Below are 26,791 nucleotides of genomic sequence, written 5' to 3' on the forward strand. Positions count from 1 at the left end.
AAAGATGAAAAACACAGAAACACTAAGTATTATCTAAATTTCAGCCCTCTCATTCAGCTGGGATAGATTTGATTTCAGGCAAATTAGGCAAGATGACATCTTAGTTAAACAGAGACGTTCCAGCACAAGATGTGTATGAAAAAGTGTCACTGGTTCCCTTAAACAAACTGTGCACGGAGCCTAACGATGCGCAGAGGGAGCTGACACTAATTGATGTGAGTTTGTTTGGCTAAGCCAGACTCATGGCCAGCTCCAGGATGGGTTGGGGACTGTATTCAAGCAATTACAAATTCTTGTATCTGTTAAATTTCAAAACGTTCAGCCCCTCCTCTCGCTCTTCGTTCCCGAAACATTCCACCTCCCTCACGCAGACCGTGCTCAAATATGGATGGAAAATGCTGGAAAGTGCTATCAGTGCCTGCTTTTCCCTCACCTGCAGCCACTGAAAGTGAGAAGAGCTGGTGATGTTAGTAGAAAAGACAAGCAAGGATATTATTTCATTATAATGTTTTGCTGCCCCACTTCTTAACTGTGCCCTGTATCAACCTAAAAGAAGAATTAATGAACTGGAAGAAAATGATTGAATCAGTAAAGAATTCGGAGTGGTGTTAATTCTCCCCCAGCGGGCAGTGAAATGGTAGAAGGAAAATCCCAGGATTCCTAGCCTAGGAAGCCATCCAGTTTTTCCTTGACTGATTGGATGTGATTGACTGGCTGTTCAAAGGAGTCTCATGTTTTTGGAGCACTGCCAAAGTTCCCCTCCACCTCTGACCCTGTCAACATTGGGAATGGAGTGATGGATTGACTTTGGTTATGGCCTGGAAACCATATTGGGTTCCTGATGGGATGCATAGTCCATAGGCCTTGAACATATGGAAGAGAGAAATAAAAAAAAAAAAGGTGTATAAAATCAGGAAAATTATTAGAAATTATCTCCTGATATGAATTGGAGGAGACATTTGATATTCCCATATCTTCTTTCACCCACTGATAAATGTAATGAATGTGACTGTAGCTTTTTTTCCAAAGGGTTTGTGTCTGTGGGATCATATGCTAATCAGTGGGTATTATTTTGTTTTTTTAAGCAGTCTCTGCACAATCATTTAAGCATTTCATTTTTACACCCACTACAGTTGGCCTATTAGGCTTTAATGACACGATGTTAAGTGCCAGTAATGAATAGGCAAGTAATTAACACTTGCAAGGCAGAAAACACTCATTTATTTATTTATTTATTTATTTATTTATTTCTCAACATACTGGGGTTTGTGGAGTGGTGAGAAGCCTTCATGGGTGAATGGCTGGAAGGGACTTGTCCTAGGCCTCTGATAGCAGTGGGAATTCAGGAATTCCCAGGTGTGGATGGGTGGAGCTGCTCTCCACCAGTGATGCAGGTTTTGCATTACTTGGGATGTTTGATACTTACAGGAACTGCTCCAGAGATTTACACCCAGGCCTCAAAGCAGTTGGGGGGATGAAAAAAGACACCTTAAAGAGCTGTTTTGATGGTTTTTTGTTCTGTGCAGCCACACCCTGCATCAAAGCCATCAGCCCAAGTGAGGGGTGGACCACGGGGGGAGCCATGGTGATCATCATCGGGGACAACTTCTTCGATGGGCTGCAGGTGGTGTTTGGGACCATGTTGGTGTGGAGTGAGGTGGGTACAGCTGCCCCTCTGCGCCTGAGCTGGGGAGACTTCCCTTTTCTGAGGAGGAATGGGGTTAATTCCTATTCCTGTTCCATGGTGCTGTATGAGGTGGGACACAGAAACCTGTGTGAACGGAGTTTACAGAATGTGTTTTCCTTGATCTGTGATATTATTGAATGATAACCAGAATGGAACTGAACCATTCTAGGTGTCTATAAAATCAAAGAAATTATTAGAAATTGTCTCCTGGTATGAGTTGAAGGAGACATTTGATAATCCCATATCTTTTTTTTACCCACTGATGAACTTGATGAATGTTACTCTACCAATTTTTCCACAGGGTTTATTATTTACACAGGTTTATTTACATAAGCAAAGGTAAAGAAATAAAGAAAGGGTTTAAATTTGGGGAGAAGAAAAAAAATCCATCTGGGCCCAGGAATAAGCCATCAATTAACCAATGAACTTAACCATACAAGTTTCTTGATGACAATTCATCCTAAAATGTGTGATCCTCTCCCTGGCGGTGAGGATCTAAGCTAGGTGTATCCCTCTGCTGATCTATAGTGATAATTTTTTTAAAAATAGTTTTTACTGAGGCCTGTGATGGCAGGACAAGGGGGAATGGTTTTAAAGTGAACAAGGGTAGACTTGGAAACGAGGATGACATTTTTGATGGTGAGGCCCTGGTACAGGTAGCCCAGAGAAGCTGTGGCTGCTGCATCCCTGGAAATGTGCAAGGTTGAACAGGACTTGGAGAAATCTGGGATAGGGGAATTGTTCACTGGGGGTGGGACTGGGTGGTCTTTAGGCTTCTTCCAACCCAAACTTTTCTGTAATTTACTGGTGAAGTGAAAGGATAGAGCAGAGCCCTGATGGTGCTGTCCTGTTGCTGTTCCCAGCTGATCACACCTCACGCCATCCGTGTGCAGACACCTCCTCGGCACATCCCCGGCGTGGTGGAGGTGACATTGTCCTACAAATCCAAACAGTTCTGCAAAGGAGCACCAGGCAGGTTCATTTACACAGGTGGGTGCCTGGGATTTGGGGTGCAGGAGCTGTGTCGGTGATTGGTATTGGTTTGATTAATTAATTAATACCATTAATTAATTTACCCTGTTGCTCATCCAAGTGGTGACATTTGGGGGTGTAAGGAGGAGGTTTCATAAGGCATTTTTACTCCACATTAATATTTTTCCCAACTGCTGTCACAACATGGGTCTGCCTACAGAATATACAACCAAATATTTACATTCAGCCTGATTATATTTGAGCTTTTCTTTCTTTTTTTTTTTTCTTCTTTTTTTTGAAGGAGTCACACTAAGATTGTTTGAAACTCTTGGAAAGATTAATATAAAAATTAGCTATGCATTTCAAGGGTAAATCTAACTGGCACAGTGAGGCTGTTGTGAGAGCTCATTGTGTCCTGTAATGTGTCTTCATGTTGGGCTTGTGCAAAGTGTGCTGTGCTGGCACTGCTGCACTTCTGGGGCTCTCAGTGTTTCCATTCCCAAGTGCTCTCACTCAGGGGTGCTGCAACCTGGCCATCAGCCTCCTCTCCTCACTGAAATGGGACGTGTGGACTTTTCCATAGGGTTCCCACATGGAAAACTTCCTGTCAGAGTGAAGCCAGCAGGGTTCTGTAGACATGGAACGATGTGCTGGGGAGTACAGCAAAAACCCAGACAAATGGCTCGCTGGAGGGGAATGGCAGTGGCTGAACCAACTTTAGCAGCTGAAGTACAAGATTAAATACTTCAAGTGAGAGATAAAAGCCTGTTTTTAAATCACCACATAAGGAGCTGGATGCTCACTGTGATCTCCTTGGTTGGCTTGGCTGGGAGAAGCTGGCTAAAAATGAGGAATGGGATCGATGGATTAGCCTAGAAAATAAAACTTTAATAGTGAAAATAGCAAAAGGTGACAACCACAGGTTACAGAGGCAGATTCCACGGACTCGTGGGCAGGGCAAACACAGCCAGGCATGGGGGCATCTGAGGGCAAAGGTCCCATCCCAAACATGAACCCAGAACACGACCCTCTAAGAAAAATGTGCTGAACCAACAGACATAAAGAACTGGAAACTTACCCAATGTAGGATAGTCCTGTCAGCATACTGGCTCCCAGGAACCCACAGTTCCCACTGTGGCCCAACTAGGCACCCCCCCTGGGTGTACTGTCCACCATGGTCTGAGGTCAAAACCCTCTCTAAAAGCATCTGAGGTTGTTGGAATAGAATCCCAATATTACCGGGTGGAACGTACCTGGGCTTGTCTGGCCCTCGCTGCTTGACCAAAGGCAGCAGCCGTGGTGTTTCACCTCAGAGATACCTTTGGTTAGTTGTATGTTGCAGCTGGGCTCTTGGAACAAGTCCAGGCAATAGGAACTCAGGCTTGACCTCTGATGAAGAAGCTATAGGCGAGGCAAAGAGGAAAAGGAGATGGATCCGGCTAGGGGGTCATAATCCAGAGTTTATTCCTGGGCACGCAGGCCTCTGAATGTTGCAACAACCCCAACCGGATGCCGACCGCATGGTCCTGTGTCTTTTTAAGCTCAGGGCAAGGGGGAGGGGAAGGGGTAGGTGTGCCACCAACCAGGTAGGAGTGGGGGGGCTCAGGGGACAAATGACACTTGGATGGGCCAATTGCCCCCAGGGCTGAGAGGCATCTTTTGAACTTCACCTATCAGACGACGGCCTTGCTGACCTTCTGAGATTGATGGACAGCTCTCAGCAGGAGGCAGGGAGAGGGGAAGGGGAAATGTATTACTACACCTGGGAGGAACTGGGATAGCTAAGACAGGACATTGCTTCACACTACAACATGAGGTAAAAATCTCAACAGGATGAGATCCCACAACCACACCCAAGCACTTAGTCCCTGTGTGTGCCTTCATCTGGTGAGGATACAGGTTGCACACACACCCCTGTTCTGAATTGCTTTCCTTTCATCAGCTGCACCTGGAATAAAAAGACATTTGTTCTCTGCTGCTAATCTTGCTGTAGCCTCATATTCTGCTTTTAATACGACACAAATTCAAATTCTTTGCTGCTGTAAGTGGTTCCATTATAGCTCCCTTGGCTTTAATAACACACCAGTTTATGCCAGCTGAGGGCACGTCTTGTAGGCTTTCCTAGTTCAGCTTTGATCACAGCTCTGCATTTACTTTGTCACAGAGGTGCTAACCTGGAAATGTGTATATCAGGGAGATTTGGAACATAATTTTCCTTGCTGAGCAGAAATCCTCCAGGGGTTACCTTGTCAGAGCAAAGCAATATAAAATCATCTCTGGGAGAGGCTGGGCTCTGGGTTGTGCTGTATCAGCCTCCGTGCCAGGATCCAGAGATGGGAAGGTGCTGGTTTGCTAAATCTTGTAAGGAGACTGGACCTCTTGTTTTCTGCTTGTGGGAAACAACACTTACAAGGATGCAGAGAGCTCTATAAATTGGAAGAGTGGGTTCCTTTGGATATAAAAAGCTGAGGTGACAAAGCATTTCCTGCTGTCACTGCTTTAGCCTGTGAGAAACATGGGGAAATAGAGAATTCCAGGATCTGAGGGGGCTGACAGGAAAACCAGAGGGAGACCCTTCATCAAGAACTGTAGTGACAGGACAAGGAGTAATGGGTTCAAACTGAAAGAGGGCAAATTTAGGTGAGATTTACTGAAGAGATTCCTCCCATTGGGAGTAGTGAGGACCTGGCACAGGTTGCCCAGAGAAGCTGTGCCTGCCCCATTCCTGGGAGTGTCCAATGCCAGGTTGGACAGGGCTTGGAGCATCCAGGACTAGTGGAAGGTGTGACTGCCCATGGCAGCAGGGTAGAACAAGATGATTTTTAAGGTCCCTTCCAACCCAAACCGTTCCATGATTCAAACTTTGATGCCACAGGTGCCTTTTCTCTGTTAACACCTTAAAGGTTGGGCAGCCCACTGCAAAAACTGCTCTCCCTCTGCCGCAGCTTTATGGGTTTAGGAGATTTCTAGAGATATCCAGACTTTGATTCTCCTGTTTTCCCTGTGCTGTGCTTTGTGGGGTGAGTCCAAGGCAAGCTGCAGGGCTGTGCTGAGGCCCTTGGAGGTGGCCCTTTCCCAGATGTCCCAGGGTGAGACCAGCAGAGGCTGCTGCCACTCAGGGCAGATCATGACCCTCCTCCTGCAGCAGTCTGATATGCTGGGATGGATGGTGGGACAGTGACCCCTTCCAGTGTCTGCACTGTGCTGGGAGGGGGTCACAGCCAGGCCCTGCAGAGAGGGGCAGATGCAGCCACGTGCCATGGAAGAACTTGCTCAGCTGTGAGAGTTCTCCTTCCCCTCCTATTCCAGCAAGTCAGAATAGCTGTGTTTAAGATAAAAACACAGGTTTTGAGGGGTAAAGAACATCAGAGAGGGAGCACTGTCCAGACTCTGAGCCTCACATAAACAAAGTCAGGTAGTTGGTGACACATTTAGATCTGTCCCTACTCTTATACAACAAATCTGTTGTTAAAACAGTCATAGGGAGAGGTTTACAGGCTCACTGATAATTTAGCTTATTCCCTAGGTGGCTTCTCTTTTTGTGCATAAATTATATCATGCCATGCCCAGTTTTTTAAACTGTTTTGGGAAGTTAAAGAGACCCCTTAAGCGTGAAACTCTGGATTTGAGGTTTGCCAAAGGGATTTTGTACCTGAGTCCATTTTCTGAGGGGTTTCATTTCAGATATCTGATTTCTAGGAAACAATGAACATCCTGCTTGTGTGCCAGACCCCTTTATGGTCCCTGAATCCATGACCCCCAAAGCATTTGGATATAATTCCAGCATATTTCTATGTAACACACAGATAAATCACTCCTGACCCAGCAGCTCTTACCTCAGTGGAAGTGGAATTGCTGGGAAGCTGCTTAAACTTGCTGGTGGATTCTTCATCTTTGGCCTCCACTTTGGAAGGTGTAATTTACTCCTCCAAATACTTGGTACTGGTTTTTCACAGGATTTCACAACAGAGATATTTTTGTTCCATTAATGAGTAAAACCAGTAGTGGGCAATTTTGTTGCAGGCTGTACAGAAAACCTTTGTGCTGAAAGACATAATGTACACATTGATTCAGGATGGCTGAGTCCTGTGAACAATTCAGCATTGTTGGAAAATGATTTGCTGCTGTTGATCTATCAGGATGAAACTGTCCATGTCAATCCACTGGAAAAATGTTTGTTGAATAATAGCCAGCTTCTTCTTCCTGAATTAGCATTTTGCATATTCCCACTAGCTATTTTTAGTAACTTTATATATATTTGAATCCCTGTATATTTCACATGTTTGAATGCCTATATATTTCACATTTCTTTAGCTTTAGATATATCACTTAAATGAATAGATTTGTGATCAAGAAGAGAAATGCCACATAATGATGTTTAGGCTCTTGAGAGAATTGGCCTCTAATTCTCAGGATTATTGGCAAAATAGCCCACCCCCCAAAAACTCCTCTTCCCAAACGGGATGTAGATTCTGTGGCTGTTGAAATGTGTATTATTAAACTCCTTGAGCAAACCAGAATGGCTCCCAGTGGAGAGCAAAGGCAGTCTAAGTATAGCCAAGACTAAATTCTCAGGTCTGGGTTTTCTCTGCTCAATTCCCACTTGATTATCTCCTGTAATATTTAAACTTCATGCCATGCCATAATTATTTAATAAAAAGTAAATATAAAATGTATCTCAGTGGAGAATGTGACCTTTTACCTTCATGTCGTTATACCAAAGGCAGACAGGGACAAACAGGGAACCTGGATCAGTGTAAAAGTTTGTCTCACGTGCTGGGTTCTTCTCCTGGTGCTCCTGTGGTTCTCCTGTGAGGTGCTCAGGATATTTTGGATCATTCAATAAGAACCATCAGCATCTCTTGTAATCAGGGGTTTTCAGCTGTGCCAGTGCCAGTTATTTAAAAAAAAATTCCCTCCCAAAAGAACCACAAATGGTACAAAAAGGTCTAAGCCAGCACTGACTGAGGGTAGTGCTAAAGGACTTACATATGTTACTTATTAAATGTGTCATGAAATTCTTCACAGAATCCTCAGCATGAATGTGTCATTTGTGTTAAAATGTGCATTCTGAAGAATGAGGGAATTCAAAGAAAAGCATCCCTGTAACTGTGCTGGTGCTCAGTGGCACTGCTGAGGTGTTGGAGGCAGGCAGAGCCCGAGCACACAGAATGCTGCAAGCTGACTTTTGGGTTCTGCACCAATTTAAATTGGAGTTTGAATAGTCAGAAATTCCAGTGTTATTGCTGCTATTTCCTAGCAGAGACCAGGAAAGTGTCTGAAGTTTTCTGAAATCATCAGCGATGCCAGTAGGGCTCTGCCAGCTATTGCTAACTGAGGATCTGGGTCAAAATATCCTGGTTTATCCACCAGAGATTAAGATCATTACAGGGAAGTGGCAGTGTATGCAGAACACACAAGTGGGGAAGGGAATGTGTCTAATGAATAGCTGTGCCCTACTTCAGGACTGCAAAACATTGGGGGCGTGTGTGGAATGTGTTTATTAGAGGAGCAAACAGTGCTGTCTGATTTCTGGCTCTGTAACCAGCAGGAGAAGACCTGTTCTGGTGTGTATTTGTCTCATAATTTGCTTTATTGCTGTCATGGTTTTGTCCAGGTGAAACATTCATCCTTAGAGGAGTATTTTGTGACAGTGCTGCTGCATCTTACAAATTATTCATTCAGCACTTGATAGAAGATGATAAGTCAGCCAGGGAGATAGGAACAGTTTTACGTGCAGAAGTCATGATTTCTTTGTTGCCCTATTGAGACAGAGCCATATAAAAATACATGTTTAGATACAGTCATATAATGTGGTGGGGTTTGATGTTTTCTTTCCAGCTTTAAATGAACCTACCATAGATTACGGCTTCCAAAGACTGCAGAAGGTCATCCCAAGACATCCTGGGGACCCTGAAAGATTAGCTAAGGTAAAATAACTTTAAGCATTTCACTCAGCCCACCAAATGTGTTTTTTCACTTCTAGTCATAAAAGAGACACAATTATATCTTAAATGACAATCACATCAGAATTCACCAATTAGTTGTAAATCTGGCAAGAATGGGACTGTGTGAAACCCACAGTGATTTTTGTATGTCAGAGTTCAAACAGTCTCTGTGTAATTTTGCTGCTAAATTGAGTCCAGTGAACGTTCCCAGTTCATTGTTCTTGTGCTCTGCCCTATCCCTGATGGCACATCCCTGAGCCCAAATGCTGTGCCCATGCAAAGGGATGCACTGAATCCTACACACGTTCATATGTCCATGCAAAGGGATGCACTGAATCCTACACACGTTCGTGTGTCCATGCAAAGGGATGCACTGAATCCTACACACACACATTGCCAGTGTGTCCATGCAAAGGGATGCACTGAATCCTACACACGTTCGTGTGTCCATGCAAAGGGATGCACTGAATCCTACACACGTTCATATGCCCATGCAAAGGGATGCACTGAATCCTACACACGTTCGTGTGTCCATGCAAAGGGATGCACTGAATCCTACACACGTTCGTGTGTCCATGCAAAGGGATGCACTGAATCCTACACACGTTCGTGTGTCCATGCAAAGGGATGCACTGAATCCTACACACGTTCGTGTGTCCATGCAAAGGGATGCACTGAATCCTACACACGTTCGTGTGCCCATGCAAAGGGATGCACTGAATCCTACACATGTTCGTGTGTCCATGCAAAGGGATCCATTGAAATCCCCGGGGGAGCAGGGATGTCTGGGGTTTGTCTCCGTTTCTGGCGCGGCAGAGGTGGAGCAGGTTCAGGACTCTGGAGAGCTCCGGGTCATGGAGGAGCCCCGCACTCGGCTCGGCCGAGCCAGGGATCGGCTCCTGCTGGCTCCGAAGGGACTCGTGCTTTGGGGGGCTGCTCTGACCCACTGGGAGGGCTTAAATTCCTCTGGTACCTGGCAAATAACACCTGAACACAGCACCTGAAAGCACCCGGGCTTCAGTGACCACACACAAATACTGGAGTCACTTGAGAGATTATTAGTTTTATTTATTTAACTATTCTATTCTATTCTATTCTATTCTATTCTATTCTATTCTATTCTATTCTATTCTATTCTATTCTATTCTATTCTATTCTATTCTATTCTATTCTATTCATTTGTCTATTTATTGTATTTATTTTAGGCTAGTCTAGTCTATTCTGTCTTATTAAATTTATTATTTTATTTATTTTCTCCTGTTCTATTTTATTTTACCATTTTATTGTGTTTATTGCATTCAGTTATTTGTTTGTATTTTACTCATTACATACTTATTTAATAAATTGTATTTTGTATTTATTTTTATTTATTATATATTTATTTTTATTGTTATTTTATTTATATACTTTAATTAATTGTAATTTATATTTATTTTTATTTGTTATATACTTATTTTATTATTTTATTTATATATTTTATTCCATTTATTATATATTTCCTTTTTGTTTACTTATTTTCTTTATTTATTATATATTTATTTTACTTCATTTTATTGATCAGAAGCTATTTTTGCCATTACAACACCTCTTTCCCTGTGCCCCACAGGAGATGCTTCTGAAAAGAGCTGCTGACCTGGTCGAGGCCCTGTACGGGACGCCCCACAACAACCAGGTCAGGCTGCGGGGTGGGGGTGGTGCAGCCCGGCCCCGGGGGGTTCCCAGGGGGTTCCTGGGGGGTTCCTGGGGGGTTCCTGGGGGGTTCCTGGGGGTTCCCAAGAGGCTCCTGGGGGGTTCCCAGCGGGTTCCTGGGAGGTTCCCGAGGGGTTCCTGGGGGGTTCCCAGGAGGTTCCCAGGAGGTTCCCAGGAGGTTCCCACTGCTCCGATCCTGCCTGAGCTGTGCCCCGTTGGTTCCTTGGCAGGAGCTGATCCTGAAGCGTGCGGCTGACATCGCCGAGGCGCTGTACAGTGTGCCCCGCAACCCCGCGCAGATCCCCGCGCTGCCCAGCTCCCCTGCCCACAGCTCCATGATGGGCATCAACTCCTACGGCAGCCAGCTGGGCGTCAGCATCTCTGAGTCGGCACAGGGCAACAACCAGGGTGAGCCCCGGAGCGTTCCCCGGAGCTGGAAACCCCAACCCAGTCACCTTCCCAGTTGCTCTTTCCGGATCCAATTTCCAACCTCTCCTTCCCAATCGCTTTTCCCTGGATCTGATTTCCAACCTCTCCCTGTGCCCAGCGGTGCCTTTAACTCTGGGTATTGCTGGCTGAGGGTCTGTACAAATCACCAGCGGGATGGGGCTGCTGTTGGACACCTCTCAAGCTGTTTTATTTTCCAGCATCAGCCTCATTCCATGGTTATGACAATGGGAAAATGCCAGCAGCTGATATCCCAGGCAGCAGACAAAGAACTTCATGTCACAACTCACTTTAAGAGTTTTTTGACCAATCACACAAAGCAAAAGCACATTGACAGCAGTTCTATCCAATCACTATAAGCACAGGTACCTTTGGTTAAACAATGCCTGCTTATTTCAAATACAATCCCTGCTTGTAAGCCTTAAACACAATGCACAGAGCTCCATTATTAAGCTTAGAACTCCCTAATATCTCTCCAGATAAACTTTTCTGTAGCTTCAGGAGTTATTCTAGCCAAGAGTTAATACACAGACCATTGTTCTATTTGTCCTTACTTTTCTACTCCTTACATAATTTTCCTGCTGACCAATCTCATGGCTACTGCTTAGCTCTAATCACAGTTCTGCCTTTTGCAGCTTTCCCAAAACCCTCTGATTTTATAGATTCCCACACTGGGCATCACAAATGGTGGTGCTGCCCCTGTGTCTTATCTGAAATAATTTTTGATTACTTTTGATACCAACTCACCCCTGAATTCCCTCCCTGTCCCCCTTAAAATATAAATTTTTTGATGATATCTCTGTTTTCACAAACAGCAATGGCAGCAGCTGGAAAAAACCTCACACAGAGGTGGGAAATGTTCCTTTTTTTTTTGTTTTTAAGGCAGCTGCTTCAGTGTTAATTTTACCAACATTCATATATTGTATATATTACATTTAGTCCAGATACACTATTAATTGTGAGGAAAACAACCCATAAAATAATGTATTAACACTGAAAAAAAAATTTTTAAAGAATTTTCATTGAAAGAATGATCAACTTTTCTGTGTCCTGAATATTTTGATTTTTAGCACACACAGTCTGTTGTTGATCTCAATAAGTGGCTGTGTTTAACACTCTAAGACAGCAAACCCAGGTCGTTTAAAGTTAATTTTCTATCTGTCCAGTTAAAATCCATCATGTAGATAATCTTGTTCATTTTTTTCAAGGTCTTACCAGCCCTGAATTAGAACCTCATAATGTAAATGAGCAGAAAATACCTGACTTGATATACCTAAATATTATATCTAAATAGTGACTACTCTTAATGTAATTATTGTATCAGTCCCTCTAATGAAAGTTTGTTCATGGAAAGACCCTTTTGCAGCTGGAATAATGATTTTATCCTTTCATGCTGGTAGCTATCATTTTTAACTGTCTTTTTGGAGTAAAAAAGGGCTAAATTGGGATAAATAAGGGTAAAAATTTTGTATCTCAAATATTTGTTAGCATTTTTTAATACAATAAAAATGGGCTTTACTTATCCAGTTTATTATTTCTCCCAAGTAGAGGAAATTAAAAGTTAAACTACAAACTTTATATGGGTTATCATTTCCCCTCACTAATGTACTTGTTTTATCTGTAATTTATCTGTAATTTAACAATTCAACAGTAATTTGAAGAGTAAATCCTCCCTAATTCAAAGGTAGAAAATCCCATATATTATAAATTCTACCACAGGTAAACATAAGCACACACACTGTTGTCCAGGTCTTTGAATGAATTAAAAATTTTAATAAATCAAATTTTATTTGGAAAATGTACATTGGATCACTTCAAAAAGTTGGTTCAGAACTTTAACTGCAGGAGAAACCACTGAATTTGTTGGTGTTGCCTAAACCTTTTAAATAATCTGGATTTCAATGGCATTTATTAAAGGCGAGGATGTGCAGGAGGGAGTTTTGAGTCACTCAGGTGTTCTGAAATGTGCTTTATTTCCAGGTTACATCCGTAACACCAGCAGCATCTCCCCCCGGGGCTACTCGTCCAGCTCCACCCCGCAGCAGTCCAGCTACAGCACGTCCAGCAGCAGCATGAACGGCTACAGCAACGTGCCCATGGGCAACCTGGGCGTGCCCGGCTCGCCCGGCTTCATCAACGGCTCCCCGAGCGGCTCCCCCTACGGATGTACGGCCCTGCTCACCCTGATCTATGTGCCCTGCCCCAGAAACCCCAAATGGATCAGGGAACACCCGGCCAAAGGCCCCCCTGCCCCAGAAACCCCAAATGGATCAGGGAACAGCCAGCCAAAGGCCCCCCTGCCCCAGAAACCCCAAATGGATCAGAACACCCAGCCAAAGGCTCTCCTTGGCAAGGATCTGCCCCAGAAACCCCAAATGGATCAGAACACCCAGCCAAAGGCTCTCCTTGGCAAGGATCTGCCCCAGAAACCCCAAATGTTTCTGGTCACTTCCAGCCAAAGGCTGTCCTGCCCCAGAGACACCAAATGGATCAGGGCACACCCAGGCAAAGGCTCTCCTTGGCAGGGATCTGCCCCAGAAACATCAAATGGTTCAGGGCACACTCAGACAAAGGCTCTCCTTGGCAAGGATCTGCCCCCCTGCCCCAGAAACCCCAAATGGTTCAGGGCACACCCAACCAAAGGCTCTCTTTAGGGCTGAATGTCTTTGGGTACCAGCTACAGAAGGCTCCCATTTTTTGAGTATTGAACTTTATTTTCCTCCATTTTTTTATCCTTATGCAGATTCCTGAGTGGCAACGCCACTGTGGGAAATGAGGTGCAATTTGCAGCTTTATTAAGCGAGTAGCCACTGCTTTTAGCACAGAGACTTGGCAAATCCTGGGTAAAAGCCACTCTGAAATAATCTTTATGAGTTTGAAGGCATTATCAATACCTGAGAGCTGAATTGGGGATTAATTTCCTGTGAAACCATATTAACTTCATAACCAGAAATGTAACATATAGTAGAATTAATCTCTCAATTTCTGCTTGTTTTACTATGAACAGCCACTTTTCCTTCCATACCTTGATTTCCCTTTGTCTAGGGAATGTGTGAAAAACAAACAAAAAAAAAGTATACCACCAGCTATGATGTAAGTAAATAATTATATATGTGTTATATATGTATATATATAAACAGGATGAAGAGCTAAACTTCTCCTTCTTCTTCTTCTATGATGATGATGATGATGATGATTATTATTATTATTACTACTACTACTACTACTATTCCCTCTTCTGGAGCTTTTCAGAAGGAAAGGACCAGGTCTCTCTTGTGTTATTGTGCTTTCAAACTAATACTACCGAGAGACCTGGGAATTCACATGAAATACTGTTATTTATTCCTCCTTTTGCTGAGGAACGGCTGATATTGTTCTAGAAGCTCAGCAAACAGCTCCTGGACTAGTTATTGTAGATATAGATGAAAGTTATTGTAGATATATATATGGAAAGGGGCTTTATTCTTGCAAGGCACTTTTTTAAAAAGTAGCTTATTTAGAGTAAAATTAAGCAGCAGCTTGAAACCAAGGAAAATTAATTTTTAAAAAACTGGGGAAGACTCAGGATTTGCCAACCTTTCCAGATTCCAAGGACACTGAGTGGACAGGACATTACAGTTCCTATTGACTCTGGTTTTACCGTGATGATTTTCAATTTTCTGGCACCCTCACCCCTAATTTTTTTTTGAACTATTTAGTTTAGGTCCCTCTCTACTTCAGACTTACTCTAATTATACTCACTGAGAGAATGAGACCTTTGAGAGGTAAAATAAGGAATCAGACAATGGATTCTTGGAACAGTTTTACCGAATTTCTGACAAGAAATTCCTTTTTTTTCTTTGGCAGTGATGTCTTCAAGTCCAACAGTCGGCTCCTCCAGCACTTCTTCCATCCTCCCGTTCTCCTCCTCAGTGTTCCCTGCAGTCAAACAGAAGAGTGCCTTTGCTCCTGTCATCAGACCCCAGGGCTCCCCCTCCCCTGCCTGCTCCAGTGGCAATGGGAACGGCTTCAGAGGTGAGCAAAGTGCTCCTGTTCATTCCCACCAAACTGGGATGTGCTCCTGCTCATTCCCATCAAACTGGGATGTGCTCTTGTTCATTCCCATCACAGTGGGATGTGCTCCTGCTCATTCCCACCAAACTGGGGTGTGCTCCTGCTCATTCCCACCAAACTGGGATGTGCTCCTGTTCATTCCCATTACAGTGGGATGTGCTCCTGCTCATTCCCACCAAACTGGGATGTGCTCCTGTTCATTCCCATTACAGTGGGATGTGCTCCTGCTCATTCCCACCAAACTGGGGTGTGCTCCTGTTCATTCCCATCAAACTGGGATGTGCTCCTGCTCATTCCCAACAAAATGGGATGTGCTCCTGCTCATTCCACCAAACTGGGATGTGCTCCTGTTCATTCCCACCAAACTGGGATGTGCTCCTGTTCATTCCACCAAACTGGGATGTGCTCTTGTTCATTCCCATCACAGTGGGATGTGCTCCTGCTCATTCACACCAAAGCTTCCATTGGGAAAACCACCCTGAGTGCCACCCGGCACCACCCTGAGTGCCATCACTTGGCACTACAGGGCTCAGGAGTGAAAACCTGCCCCAGGCCAGCTGGATTAGAGGATCAGTCCAAGCTTTTGGCTTTAGAGCAGAGGGGCCAGGCACTGATTTTCACAGGAAGGTTCTGACCCAATGAGTTTCAGCCCCAGAATTGTTTGGGCTGGGAAAGGACCTTAAAGATCCAGTTCCAACCCCCAGCAGAGGCAGGGACACCTTTCCCTGGAATATAGGGGAATATCAGCTCTTTTGCGGGGAATGACTTCTCCTCAGGCTTGGGGGACCTGTTAAACAGAGCAGAGTTAATCCCCAGCTCTGTCCAGAACACAAACCTGCTGCAAGATTTAGGCTCAGCCCGGGAATTGAGCCCCACAGCCCATTTACAGCCCTTTTAAAGGTGATCTGTGAAACAAATGTGAGCAGTAAGATAAGAATGGAAACCTGTACCGAATTCTTGCTTTTAACAGGCTGGGGGGGGTGTGTGCAGCACATAAATATGCTCCAAGTCTCCATAAAAAATGCCTTTATTGGGCCTGGGAAGTCATCTGGCTCCTTCAGACTTCACTAGAGATAGCCTAGGAAACACAGCTCTGGGAATTGAGCTGTGCCAAGAGCCAGTGGTAATTCCAAATGAGCCCCACAAACAGCACCTGTTTGGCTGGGTGTGATAGAAACCCTTAGCTGGGCCACAGGAACTTGCAGAAAGTGTGATTATTGTATGTAATAAAGAAATTCTAAGTGTGCTGAACAAAAACAGTAACATTTTTAAGAGCTAACTCAGAGAATTCTGAAACAGCGTCTTCCCCTGCTTCAATTACAAGAAAATCCACTCTTTCCTAAGGTAATTTTCTTCCCATGAATGGCTAGATCCATTGATCTCACCATGTGAATGCACAGATTTAAGTCTGCTTTAAACTTGTCTAACTGTTATGTAAAGAAGGCCTGAATATTAACCCTAAATATGAAGGAGTTACCTGAGGCAGTGCTAAACACAAATCAGAGAGAAAATCACTCAGGCTGCTTCTGGGAGACAGAAAAAGGACAGATTGAGAAATGACTGAAATATTTAAATTAATAATTTTCCTTAAGGTAACACTCAATGCTCTGTTTAGAAAGAGTTTATCTCTGTTTCAACCTATAAAGAAATAAAGTACTAGAGACCAGCTGGTGCCATCTCTGCCATTTGGCGTTCACAACATATTTTATCCAGTCTGTAAATCAGTAATCAATAAGGGATTCTAAAAATTGAGCTTTAATATTAAATATAACAAAATCTCAAAGCTAAAACCTGACATCCATCCATTTCTACTGACCAAAGTCCAGTCCTGAGCTGGTCAGGGTTAATCTTTGAGTTAAGGTTGTGAATAATTGCTGAATTAGCAATATCAGAGATTGATGGATACAGAATTTATTAACCACATCCCCTCCTTCGTGGAATTTCTACCTGTACATCAACACAAACATAAGTATACTCATAAATTAAAGTATCCAATAAAGCAGGAGTGGTCAGTGACACAGCAAGCAGAAACAAGGTTTGTTACACCAGGTCTTGGTAACTATTGAACTCTTTCAGCCATGGATGCAAATTCCAGCTGAAATATTTAAATTGATGCAAGCTGGGGAGCACATGCTTTGGAAAAGATCCAGGTACACGCAGCCTGATATCCAAATTAACGTTCCCACAGTGCTGACAGACAGATGTGGCCAAAAAGTCAACAGGAGGCTCCCAAAGAGGCTTCTTGCCTGGACTGAGGCAGTGGGAGATGGATAATGCCCTCTGCCACGTCACCCCTGGGGCTGAAAACCAGAGATAGGTGTGCTGGGCATGGAATTTAGGATTTATTTACTTATTTATCAAACTTAGGTATCCAAAAATGCTGCTGGAGAGAGAATAGCAAAAGCACAGGGCAAGGAGTGAATATGTGCAGGCCCCTTTCCAAAGCCCATTGACTCTGAATTTCCCCACCCATAACATGTGGAAAACATCTCCTCAATATATAATAATAATAGATATATTATAGAATTATATATCTACATTTAGAGGATGATAATCTTCTCCTTCTCCTTCATCTTCTTCGTCTTCTTCTTCTTCTTCTTTGTCTTCTTCTTCTTTGTCTTCTTCTTTTTCTTCTTTATCTTCTTCTTTTTCTTCTGCTTTGCCATCTTCTCCTTCTCCTTCTTCTTCTCCTCCCTCTCCTCCTTCTTCACCAGCCCTTCAGAGCATGCCACTCTCCTTACAGGCAGCAATGGAAATCTAGATTAGAGCTTCCATATATGTTAACCACAGCAGTATTTAAGCCTGGATTAAAACCAATCTAAGCAGGAGCAGCTGTGCAATCTTCATCCTCAGATTTGCAATCCCATTATTCCAGCAGTTTACAGGGAGTGGTTTTTTCCCAAGAATGTGTTTTAGGAGGATTTGCTCCTTGTGAGGGTGGTGAGGGGCTCGGATGGAATTCCCAGGGAAGCTGTGGCTGCCCCAGCCCTGGAAGTGCCCAAGGCCAGGTTGGAGCAGCTTGGGACAGTGGGAGGTGTCCCTGCCATGGCAGGAGCTGGATGAGATCAGCTGTAATGTCCCTTCTAACCCAAACCATTCCACGATCCTGGAGTTCAGCATCAATTCTCTTCTCAGTTCTCACATTTGAATTGCAGTGAGTCCTTTTCCACTCCAAGACAGTTTTCCAAAGGCCACTTGTACACACCAGGCTTGTGATCATTATTAATTACACCCATTAAAGGTGCCTATCACCAGATCATCTGGGTGCTACCCATCTTTGATTATTTATTTATAAAAAAATTCTCCAACCTTGTGACAATTTTAATCAAGTGTTTCAGTTGATAATTGCAAGCTGTCAAGGTTAATACAATAAGACTCATCTCTAATTCTTTTTCCATTTCCCTCCAAGAGAAAAAAAAAGACCCTCTGGGATAATGACTGGAGGTTGCTATATTCCCAACTCATCAGGGAGTGTCCTGCATTGAACCACTTTTATTGAAAAGTTACATCGATTCAATATATAGTAATACAGGCAAAAATAATTACAGCTTTGCTAGCAGTGTAAGACCTTAATCCAAACCTCCCAAACATTCAATAAAAAGCGATCCAGGCTGGGAATAGGCTTTTGACAGTGCAGCCCCAACGGGGAGTGGAGGTGGGGTGGAAATGGGCAGAGCAGGGTGTGTGAAAAGAGAGAGAAGCTGAGAGATGAGCTGGGGAAAACCAGGTGAGAATTCCAGCCAATATTCCTCCACTGACTCATTCTTTGTTGCAGGAGGAGGTGAAGCTGAGAATGAAATGCCAGTGACACAAATCAGGCTTTGCTTGTATTTTCTGTGTTATAGAACTTGCTATATCAGATCATGGAATCACAAAATCCCAGGATCATTTGGACTGGGAGGGACATTAAAACCCATCCAGCCCCACTCCCTGCCAGGGGCAGGGACACCTTCCACTATCCCAGGCTGCTCCAAGCCCCATCCAACCTGGCCTTGGGCACTGCCAGGGATGGAGAAGCCACAGCTTCTCTGGAAACCTGTTCATTCCAATACATATATTATTTTATTAGTAGTATCTCGAATCCTACAGTAAAAAATGTGCTTTCATTTAAAGTTAAGCAACTTCCCAAAATGATGCATCTACAAGTTTTCTCAAAATATTTTTGAAGAGACTTAGCAAAAACTCATGTTTAAGCTTTGCTTTGCTTTGCTGGAAGTTCTCCTTGATTAAAAAAAGTGAAAATACTGTTAATAAAAATAGCATCACAAAAAAGCATTTATGCCATTATGGACTGGCTCTCTTGGGAACAGAGCTGAAGCTGCACTGGCACCAGCCCCTGAACGGCTGAAGCTAAGCTGTGCTCAGCTGTTCCAGGGGTGCAGCCCCTGTGCCCAGACATCCCACAGCCAGGAAAGATCATCCTGGATGGGGACAAGCCAGGCACTGTCTGTGCAGGTGCTCCTTTACTTGCTTCAGGCAAAGACCCAGCCAGGACACCTGAGACAAGCCCTTTAAACTCCTGGAGGCAGCCTGGGTGATTCTGCCTGGAGCAGAGCACGAGGATCTGCTCCCCTGGGACACCTGTGGGATGGAGCCAGCACACCGGGCACGAGCTCACCTCTTCCTGCAGCCCAGCAGAGCCTGGAGCAGGGCACAAATCCAAGGCTAAATCAAGTTTTCCTTTCTAGGGACAGAGAGGCAGGCATGGGGTCAATAGCCAGCTCTCCATGTCACTCTGAGACACCGCCAGTAGGATTATTTTTGGGGTTTGGGGGTGAGGAAAAGGAATGGATCAGCATCCTTGGTGTCGTCAGAAAATCTCTCTTCTAATGCACTCACACATATCCCAAAAACAGGCATGAAAGTGTTTACCTGCTTTATGCAGGTTTGAAAATATGAGGAACAACAGCAAATTCCAAAGCAATTACAAAAGGTATCTGTTTGACTTCAGGCTGTTGGGTTTCACTTTCCCTTTCAGCTATCTGCTAAAATTGGCAGGGACTTTAGCCCCAGTCAGTAAGAAAATATGAAAATATTTATTTTCCTATTGTATTAAATCACAGACCATATCCACAGTTGTTTAAAAACACAGCTCCAGTAACAGACTTGTGTTAGCTCAGGAACTTGCCCAAAGCACTTTTTTAAACCCTCTCAAGGAAAGGGTGAAATGAATTCTCAGTGGGATGGGCCTTTAAACACACCAATAATTGCACAAATTGCAGTGAACATAAATCTTTGCAGGATTAGGACCTCGCACTGCAGCGAGGCCCCTTTGAAAACGTGACTCACTCATTTGTTATATAAATACATCCAAACTCAACTTACCCCTCAAACCTCAGGGAGCAGCACCAGTCCCAGGCAGCTCCAAGTGCTGCTGCTGTTGGTTACGAGAGCACAGCTGCAATTAAAGGCAGGAGAGTGACTAATACAGAATTTACATAAGCCCAGTGTGCTGGGAGTGGGCCAGGTAGGGCTGCAGTGACTCAGACACCGGGGGAAACACTGTGAGGAAGTGAGGCTGTTTCCACTGGAACCAGACTGGCAAACCCCAGCCCTGGGCCTTGGCCGGTGACTCAGGGCTTGGAATTCCCTGGTTTGGTCTTGTCAGGAGCACAGGGGGAGCTCCCTTTGCTTCCACACCTTTCCTTGCTCCCAGCCCTTCCAAGCAGATGAGCAGGGGGGGTAGGGAGCACAGGCCCTGCTCAGTTTTGGATTTTGAGGATGGTTTTGAGTGTTCAGCTTGAGAAGTCTGAATTTGGGGACAGTTCTGAGCAATGTCCACCTCCAAGGACTTCTCTCCAGAGATAAGAACCCAAAAATGGGAAGGTTTTTCTGCAAATGCACATGAATTGAATTAATCCTCTCCCTTTTTCATCCATTTAATAACCCTGGTGGGCCTGGGATTTTCACAGAAACAGAAAACCATGGAGTGGTTTGGGAAAGCACCTTAAATCCCATCCAGCACCACCCCTGCCATGGCAGGGACACCTCCCACTGTCTCAGGGGGCTCCAGCCTGGCCTTGGGCACTGCCAGGGATCCAGGGACAGCCGCAGCTCCCTGGGAATTCCATCCCAGCCCCTCCTCACCCTCACAGGAAGAAATTTGATCCTTTTTACCCTAGAACAGCCCTTTGCCCATTGCCTGTGTCACAGTCAGTCCTCACAGTTCTCACTACAACACCAAAAGATTTAAAGACAGGAAAACTCTAATCTGACCTCAGATCAGGCCCTTCCTGTGATTCCTGACTGCTCACAGGAGGGTGAAGGGCTCAAATAGATTTTGTTCCATAACATTTTGCCACAATTTCATCTTTTTCACTTTTCTTTTTCAGCCATGACTGGTCTTGTCATTCCCCCGATGTAAGGAAGGGGCAGCTTTGCTGCTCTCCCTCCCTCTTCCCTTTTTTCCTCCTTTTTTTTCATTTTTCTTTTACAGCACAAAACTACTTATTGTGATGGACCACTAAAAAGAAAAAAATAGCACTACAAGCTCTTTTTTGGGGAAAAGCCAGGCCCAGGAAAAAAAAGGAACATTTTTTATGGATTGGACGAGATAGAAGTCTGCATCATTTACCTGTTTCATATTTCTGACACAATCACATCAACTCCTCAAACATTGGGAATGAAGAATCAGCAAGAGCCAGGATGAACAAGAGTTGGCAAAATGGAATTAGAAATGCAAAGTCTTTCCTGGAAGACATGAAAACCTTCCTAAGATTTGTAAAATATTCAAAGGAAAAAAAGAAATTGGCAAAATGATTCAAGGTTGATATTTTGGATACAATTTGTTTTACTTTGTAGGGGTAAAAAAGTTGAAGTTTCTATTTTCTATGGAGCCTTTCAGATATCGATTTAGTTTATGCAGAAAAACAATTCAACAAAACAGGGTACCAGCATGAAAGAATTTCTAGGACAAACTGACATGAGTGATGGAACTTTGGTGTATGTGTGTATTTGCTTATAGTTTAACCTCTTTAAAAAAATGTAAGATGTTTTACAATTATTTAAATAAATAAACTTGTAACTTATTGTATGTAGAGGTAGAAATTAAACCCTGTTTTGGATTTTTTCCTCCAGTTGTACAATGAAGACAGATGATGCAAAAATGTAGTGATAAGTTTGAGATATATTATTACTGCTGCAATTGCTCCTCACTCCCCCCCTTACTGAATTCATGTGCAAGGATGTAAAGGATTCTTTCTGATTAACAAAACCCTCAGAAACTTTTACCTACATTGTGGTAAACAGCTCATGTAGGAATTTTTTCACCTTCCTCATCTTTCCCCCTTTCCATTTTTTTGCTTCAATTAAAATATTCAGGTACTAAGATTAACTGCTAAGTCTCAAAGACCCAGCTGATGAGTGAGTGGCACTTAGGGATTTGAGTGAATCAGATTTTTCATGAGGTACTGAGTTTATTTTATAGATTCAATGTATGAATTAGGATGGGAAGGGTTCTCTGGGGTTTTCCATGTAGTTAGAACACCTTAAGTTCAGTTATGCTTCATATTTAGGGTGCATTTATAAAGGGTGAACATGTATTTGAATGATTTATGCACTTTTATCCTGAGTCATTAAAAATGGTAAGTATTTGCCAGTTATATATTGAAGTCATAGAGGTAATCAATTGCTTTGAATTTTTCTGCATTTTAGCCTAAAAAAAAGAGTTTAATTCTCCTTTGCCTCTCCTCTCCTGAAACTGGAAGGTGAGGACAAGTCTGATAAAATAAATCATTAATTATCCAACTAAACCAGAGAACACTTAAAAGAATTTGGTTGTTGGAAAGCCATTTTTAGTGGGGAGGGAAAAAAATCAGCTACACTACAGAGACCTGTCTAAAATCCACACAATTAATGGCTGCATGGACAATTTCTCCTATGGAAACATCTTGATGTTAATCAATAAACCCTAAATAAGGCCCCAGGATCTGAACTTGTCCATTTGCCAGTAGTTTAATGGATGGGTAAGGAAAATTGTGTTCTTGGTGATCTTTAGGGATGGTAGAAGTTGAGCTGGGCTTGGGATGGTGAAACTGGGACAACTCACATGGCTGAGCTCTTTTGGGGCTGTTGTGGAGCTAACTGGGATTAGGGAGAGCCAAAAATCCTCTCCAGGTCCACAGCTGGGTGGTGATGGGAGGCTGAGGGGGATGACCTGAAGGACAGGGTTTGGGAGAGCAGGGCAGGGAATCAGAAAATCCTGGAATGATGGGGTTGGAAGGGACCTTACAGCCCACCCAGTGCCACTCCCTGCCAGGGGCAGGGGCACCTCCACTGTCCCAGGGGGCTCCAAGCCCCCTCCAGCCTGGCCTTGGGCACTGCCAGGGATGGAACAACACTTCCAAGGATGGGACCAGGTCCCCCAGGTTCCCTTTCCCAGTGCAGTGCACAGTTCAGTTCATGGGATAAATCCGTTCCCTGCACGTGGAGTTCTGTAGGAGATCTCAGAGGGACTGGAGACACCAACTGGGCTGCTCTGGCCACTCCTAAAGGAAGTCCCACTTGTTGGGAAGGAGTTTTGTGTTCCTGACTGTGCTGGGAGGTTTGGTAGGGTCTTCATTTGGTGCCTTCTCAATGCCATTGAGTCCCATTTTTAAAAGGTAGAGGAAGGTTAATCTCTTCTAAAACTCAAGGCCCAACTTATATCAGCAAAAATGACAATTTAAGGAGAGATTTGGTGGGAATGGTGTGGGTGTAAGAAACATGGATATAATTAATATTTCACAGTCAGACTACTGAAGCTGTCTGAGTTCCACAAACAATGAAATAAAATAAATCCCTGTTAGTTATGGCTCCAGGTTGATTGTCCTTATGGGTTCTCTGTGTGCCCCTCGTGCCACCAAGGATGTGGCAGCCACTGGAGATCAACCAGCACCCCTGAAACCAAGTGAGCTCTGAAATATCAAAGGATCATAGATGTTAAAAGCTCTGGAGTTGTTTCTCATAACGCAACAGGGTGCAGGGTCTGACCTGGATGTTCCAAACAGCAAAACAGCAACAAAACCCCCAAAATATTTCATATATTCATAGGTAGTGATATCCCAGCAGGGCAAAGTAGGAAGTCCAAATTCAGGTTTGGAATTATGCATTTATCCAGGGATAAAAATGGATTAAGGACTGGAAGAGTTTGGATTAAAACTTTCATAAATTTCAGTCAAAACACATTGAGTTCTAATTCCAAAAATTATCTTACCAGGCTCATTCTATCAAATCCCCTCCTCCATTCCCACCTACTAAACCCCTAAACAGCTCTGAAGCATGAAAATCCTGAATATTCCCCCTGCCCTTCTCTGTACAGGCTACTTCTAAAATTGATCATCAAATAGGCTCAATATTCTGTCTGGCAAATATTCCAGACCAATAGGAATTTCTAGACCACCTGCTGGAGAGCAGCAGTTTGCTACCTTAAATCCTCTTCTTTTTTCCTGACAAATGGGATTTTCATTACAAAAGCTCAGTCAGGAAAGTTTCCAACTGAAAAAAAAAAAAGAGATATTTCATGGGAAAAGCTGGTGTTTGTCCATCCTTCTCTTTTATTTTTGCTTAGTCAGCACAGGTAAATGAAAGAAAGATCTATCACATCACTGAAATCTTGGGAAGATTCATGGGTAAAAATGACAGTCTGGCAATAAAAAATAAAAAAAGGAAAGTTTCTGGAACACTGAACATTCCTTTCACCCTTCAGTTATTTTTATTAGTTCTGTCCAGTTGCCCAGTTGCCATGAGTCCAAGTGAAAAAGAGAAACCTCCCTGAAAAGCTTCTCCAAGCATTTGCAGAAGAGGAATTGCCTGTGTTGATGCAAGTATGAAAAATCTGGTTTGCTGGTTTGCTTTGAGAAAAAAAAAAAAGAAAATAAACCTAGGAATTATTTAGAACATGGATTTTGCTCATGCAGGGAAATCATGGTGCTAGAGATGAGTGTAGAATTAATTGAGGTTTACAGAGAAAAACACCTTTAAATAAACACAATCAGAAATCCTTGGCCATGAAAAAGGACTTTGGCAGTGGCAGAACACTCGGCCAAAAGGGAAAAGATGATTCCAGAATTGATGTGTAAGAATGTTTTCACTGTAAGAAGCAAACTTGTCCTCTTTGAGTGGTTGCTGTTGACAATTCCCTGAGAGTTTTCCTCTTTGCCACTGGGAAGATGAAAGTGTTGCAATAGGTAATGACAAATTTCATCATAACTTCTGAAGAGTTGGTTTGATCTCATAATTTATCTCAGTAGAGGATCTTTCTCTCCATCTTTCTTTGCACATTTCCAATATGCATGGTTTCTCCAAACCATTCCTCCCTCCTGTAATTTAAGGCCTCATTTCTCCCTCCTGTATAGTTTTGGGGTTTATTTGGGGTTGGCTGGTTGGTTTTTTGGTTTTTTTGGTGTTTTTTTGTTTTGTTTTTTTTTTTTTTTTTTTTTTGCTTTGTCAGTTATATACAGTATGAAGTTGCTATGCACAGAGCTTTTGTAAAGATAGCTTTTTGGTTTTTTTGTTTACTGTTTTTAATGGTCCTACTTATGGAAGAATATCTTGTTTGTAAAATGAGTATGTCTACTTCAGTTTTAAACTTTAAATTATCCTACAAAAAAAAAAATAAAATTTTTCTACTGTAAATAAGGAAGGAATTATCTTAATTTCAGAGTGTTCAATCTGCTTCTTTATCATCTTTATGGGTCACTCAAGGTAACAATAACACTTAAAAATGGTATAAAATGTTAGGTGAGAGTTTTTAAATCAAGATCTGACGATTTACCTGTAAAACATCCAACCACATTTGGGAGAGCCAGGTTGAGATTATGCTGGGTAAGGAATAATAGGATAATTAATGGTCTTTTCTGCCCATTCCTTTATTACAAATGGACAACACCTGTGTGAGAATTCAGTCCTTTTTTGTGGCGGGGAGGAAGCACTCAAAGGGTTGGACAGGGGGAATTTGGACACCTTTTTGGACACCTCCCTTCTTTGTTATGAGTATACAGTTGGTCAAAGAAAAAAATCAAAATTAAAAACTGGGACTGACTGATCCTGGCCTTTCCCTGGACTAAATTTGCGGTTGGTCCTGTTTTGGGCATTTTCTCTTTGGGCAAAACTCTGAGCAAACAACAAACTGATGCTGCAGAGGTGAATCATATTGGCTCCCAAAAATAATTTGGATATATTTACTCCCTCTTGTGCAGAGTGCATGTCTCAGCCACAGGGATGGACAAAACAGGGCTGAAAACTGCTTGGAGAAGAGTAATTAGCCATTTGAACTGGGAATATTCCATTTTCTTCAATGAAAATTACTGGAAAGGTTCAAACAAATGAAAATTTAATGATGAAGGTCACTTGTACTGACATTTTCGACAGAATGTGAGTCAGTATTTAAATTATTGCCAGATGTCAGTGAAAGCATCTGAAAACATGCGGCAGTATCAGCCCAAAACTGAGGAGAAAACAGAGGTTTTTGGTACTCTGCACCATTCCTCCTTTCAGGATAATGTGCAATCAGCAGCTGACCTTCATCCCAGCCCTGAAACCCAGGCTTTCCACTGTCCTGGTGAAATATCCTTCATCTCCTCTTGAACAGAGGCCCATTCTCCTGAAAGTCTTATTCAGCTCTTTTTCCCCCCTAAGAAATCCCAGCAGTGTTTTAAGTGCTGATTTTGGTGATAAAAGTCCCGGTTCCTGTGAAAGAGATTGTCACAATGAACAGGGCCCTACTGTTGTGTCCAGGGAGGAAGTGTGCAGGGCAGATGAAAGCTGGAGATCTGCTGTTCCACTCCTGCCTTTCTTACATCTCTTAAGGACCTGATGATGGACAGATACAAACACCAGCCTGGGATGTGTCACCCTGAGCTGCAGCCCGAGCAACAAAATGCTGAGGGAGGGAAGAAGGAGATGTATGACAGTTTCAGACCAAAATATCAAGTTTTTAACTCAAATAAGCACATGAATAACTGCCTCCAAGCTCAATTAGCTCAGATTATCTAGGATTATCACACAGAAATGTCTT

The 26,791-nt window shown here is 43.2% G+C and overlaps 1 protein-coding gene across 2 annotated transcripts in view; it reads left to right on the top strand.

Annotated features, from left to right (window-relative positions):
- The window catches only part of EBF2 (EBF transcription factor 2), a 126,234-nt gene extending 100,836 nt beyond the window's left edge, over positions 1-25,398 (top strand). Inside the window, exons 9-16 of one of the 2 annotated variants that reach the window (XM_030964056.1) lie at positions 1,527-1,657; positions 2,551-2,677; positions 8,501-8,589; positions 10,214-10,279; positions 10,527-10,704; positions 12,724-12,909; positions 14,590-14,757; positions 21,233-25,398. In XM_030964056.1, the coding sequence (XP_030819916.1) occupies positions 1,527-1,657; positions 2,551-2,677; positions 8,501-8,589; positions 10,214-10,279; positions 10,527-10,704; positions 12,724-12,909; positions 14,590-14,757; positions 21,233-21,252 (965 nt within the window). In that variant the 3' untranslated portion in view covers positions 21,253-25,398. Of the gene's footprint in view, positions 1-1,526; positions 1,658-2,550; positions 2,678-8,500; positions 8,590-10,213; positions 10,280-10,526; positions 10,705-12,723; positions 12,910-14,589; positions 14,758-21,128 lie in introns of both variants that reach the window. The other variant, XM_030964055.1, reaches the window with a different exon arrangement.
- Positions 25,399-26,791: the final 1,393 nt, after the last annotated feature.

This window comes from Camarhynchus parvulus, chromosome 22, assembly GCF_901933205.1.
Source record: "Camarhynchus parvulus chromosome 22, STF_HiC, whole genome shotgun sequence".
In the NCBI taxonomy this organism is placed as follows: Eukaryota; Metazoa; Chordata; class Aves; order Passeriformes; family Thraupidae; genus Camarhynchus; species Camarhynchus parvulus.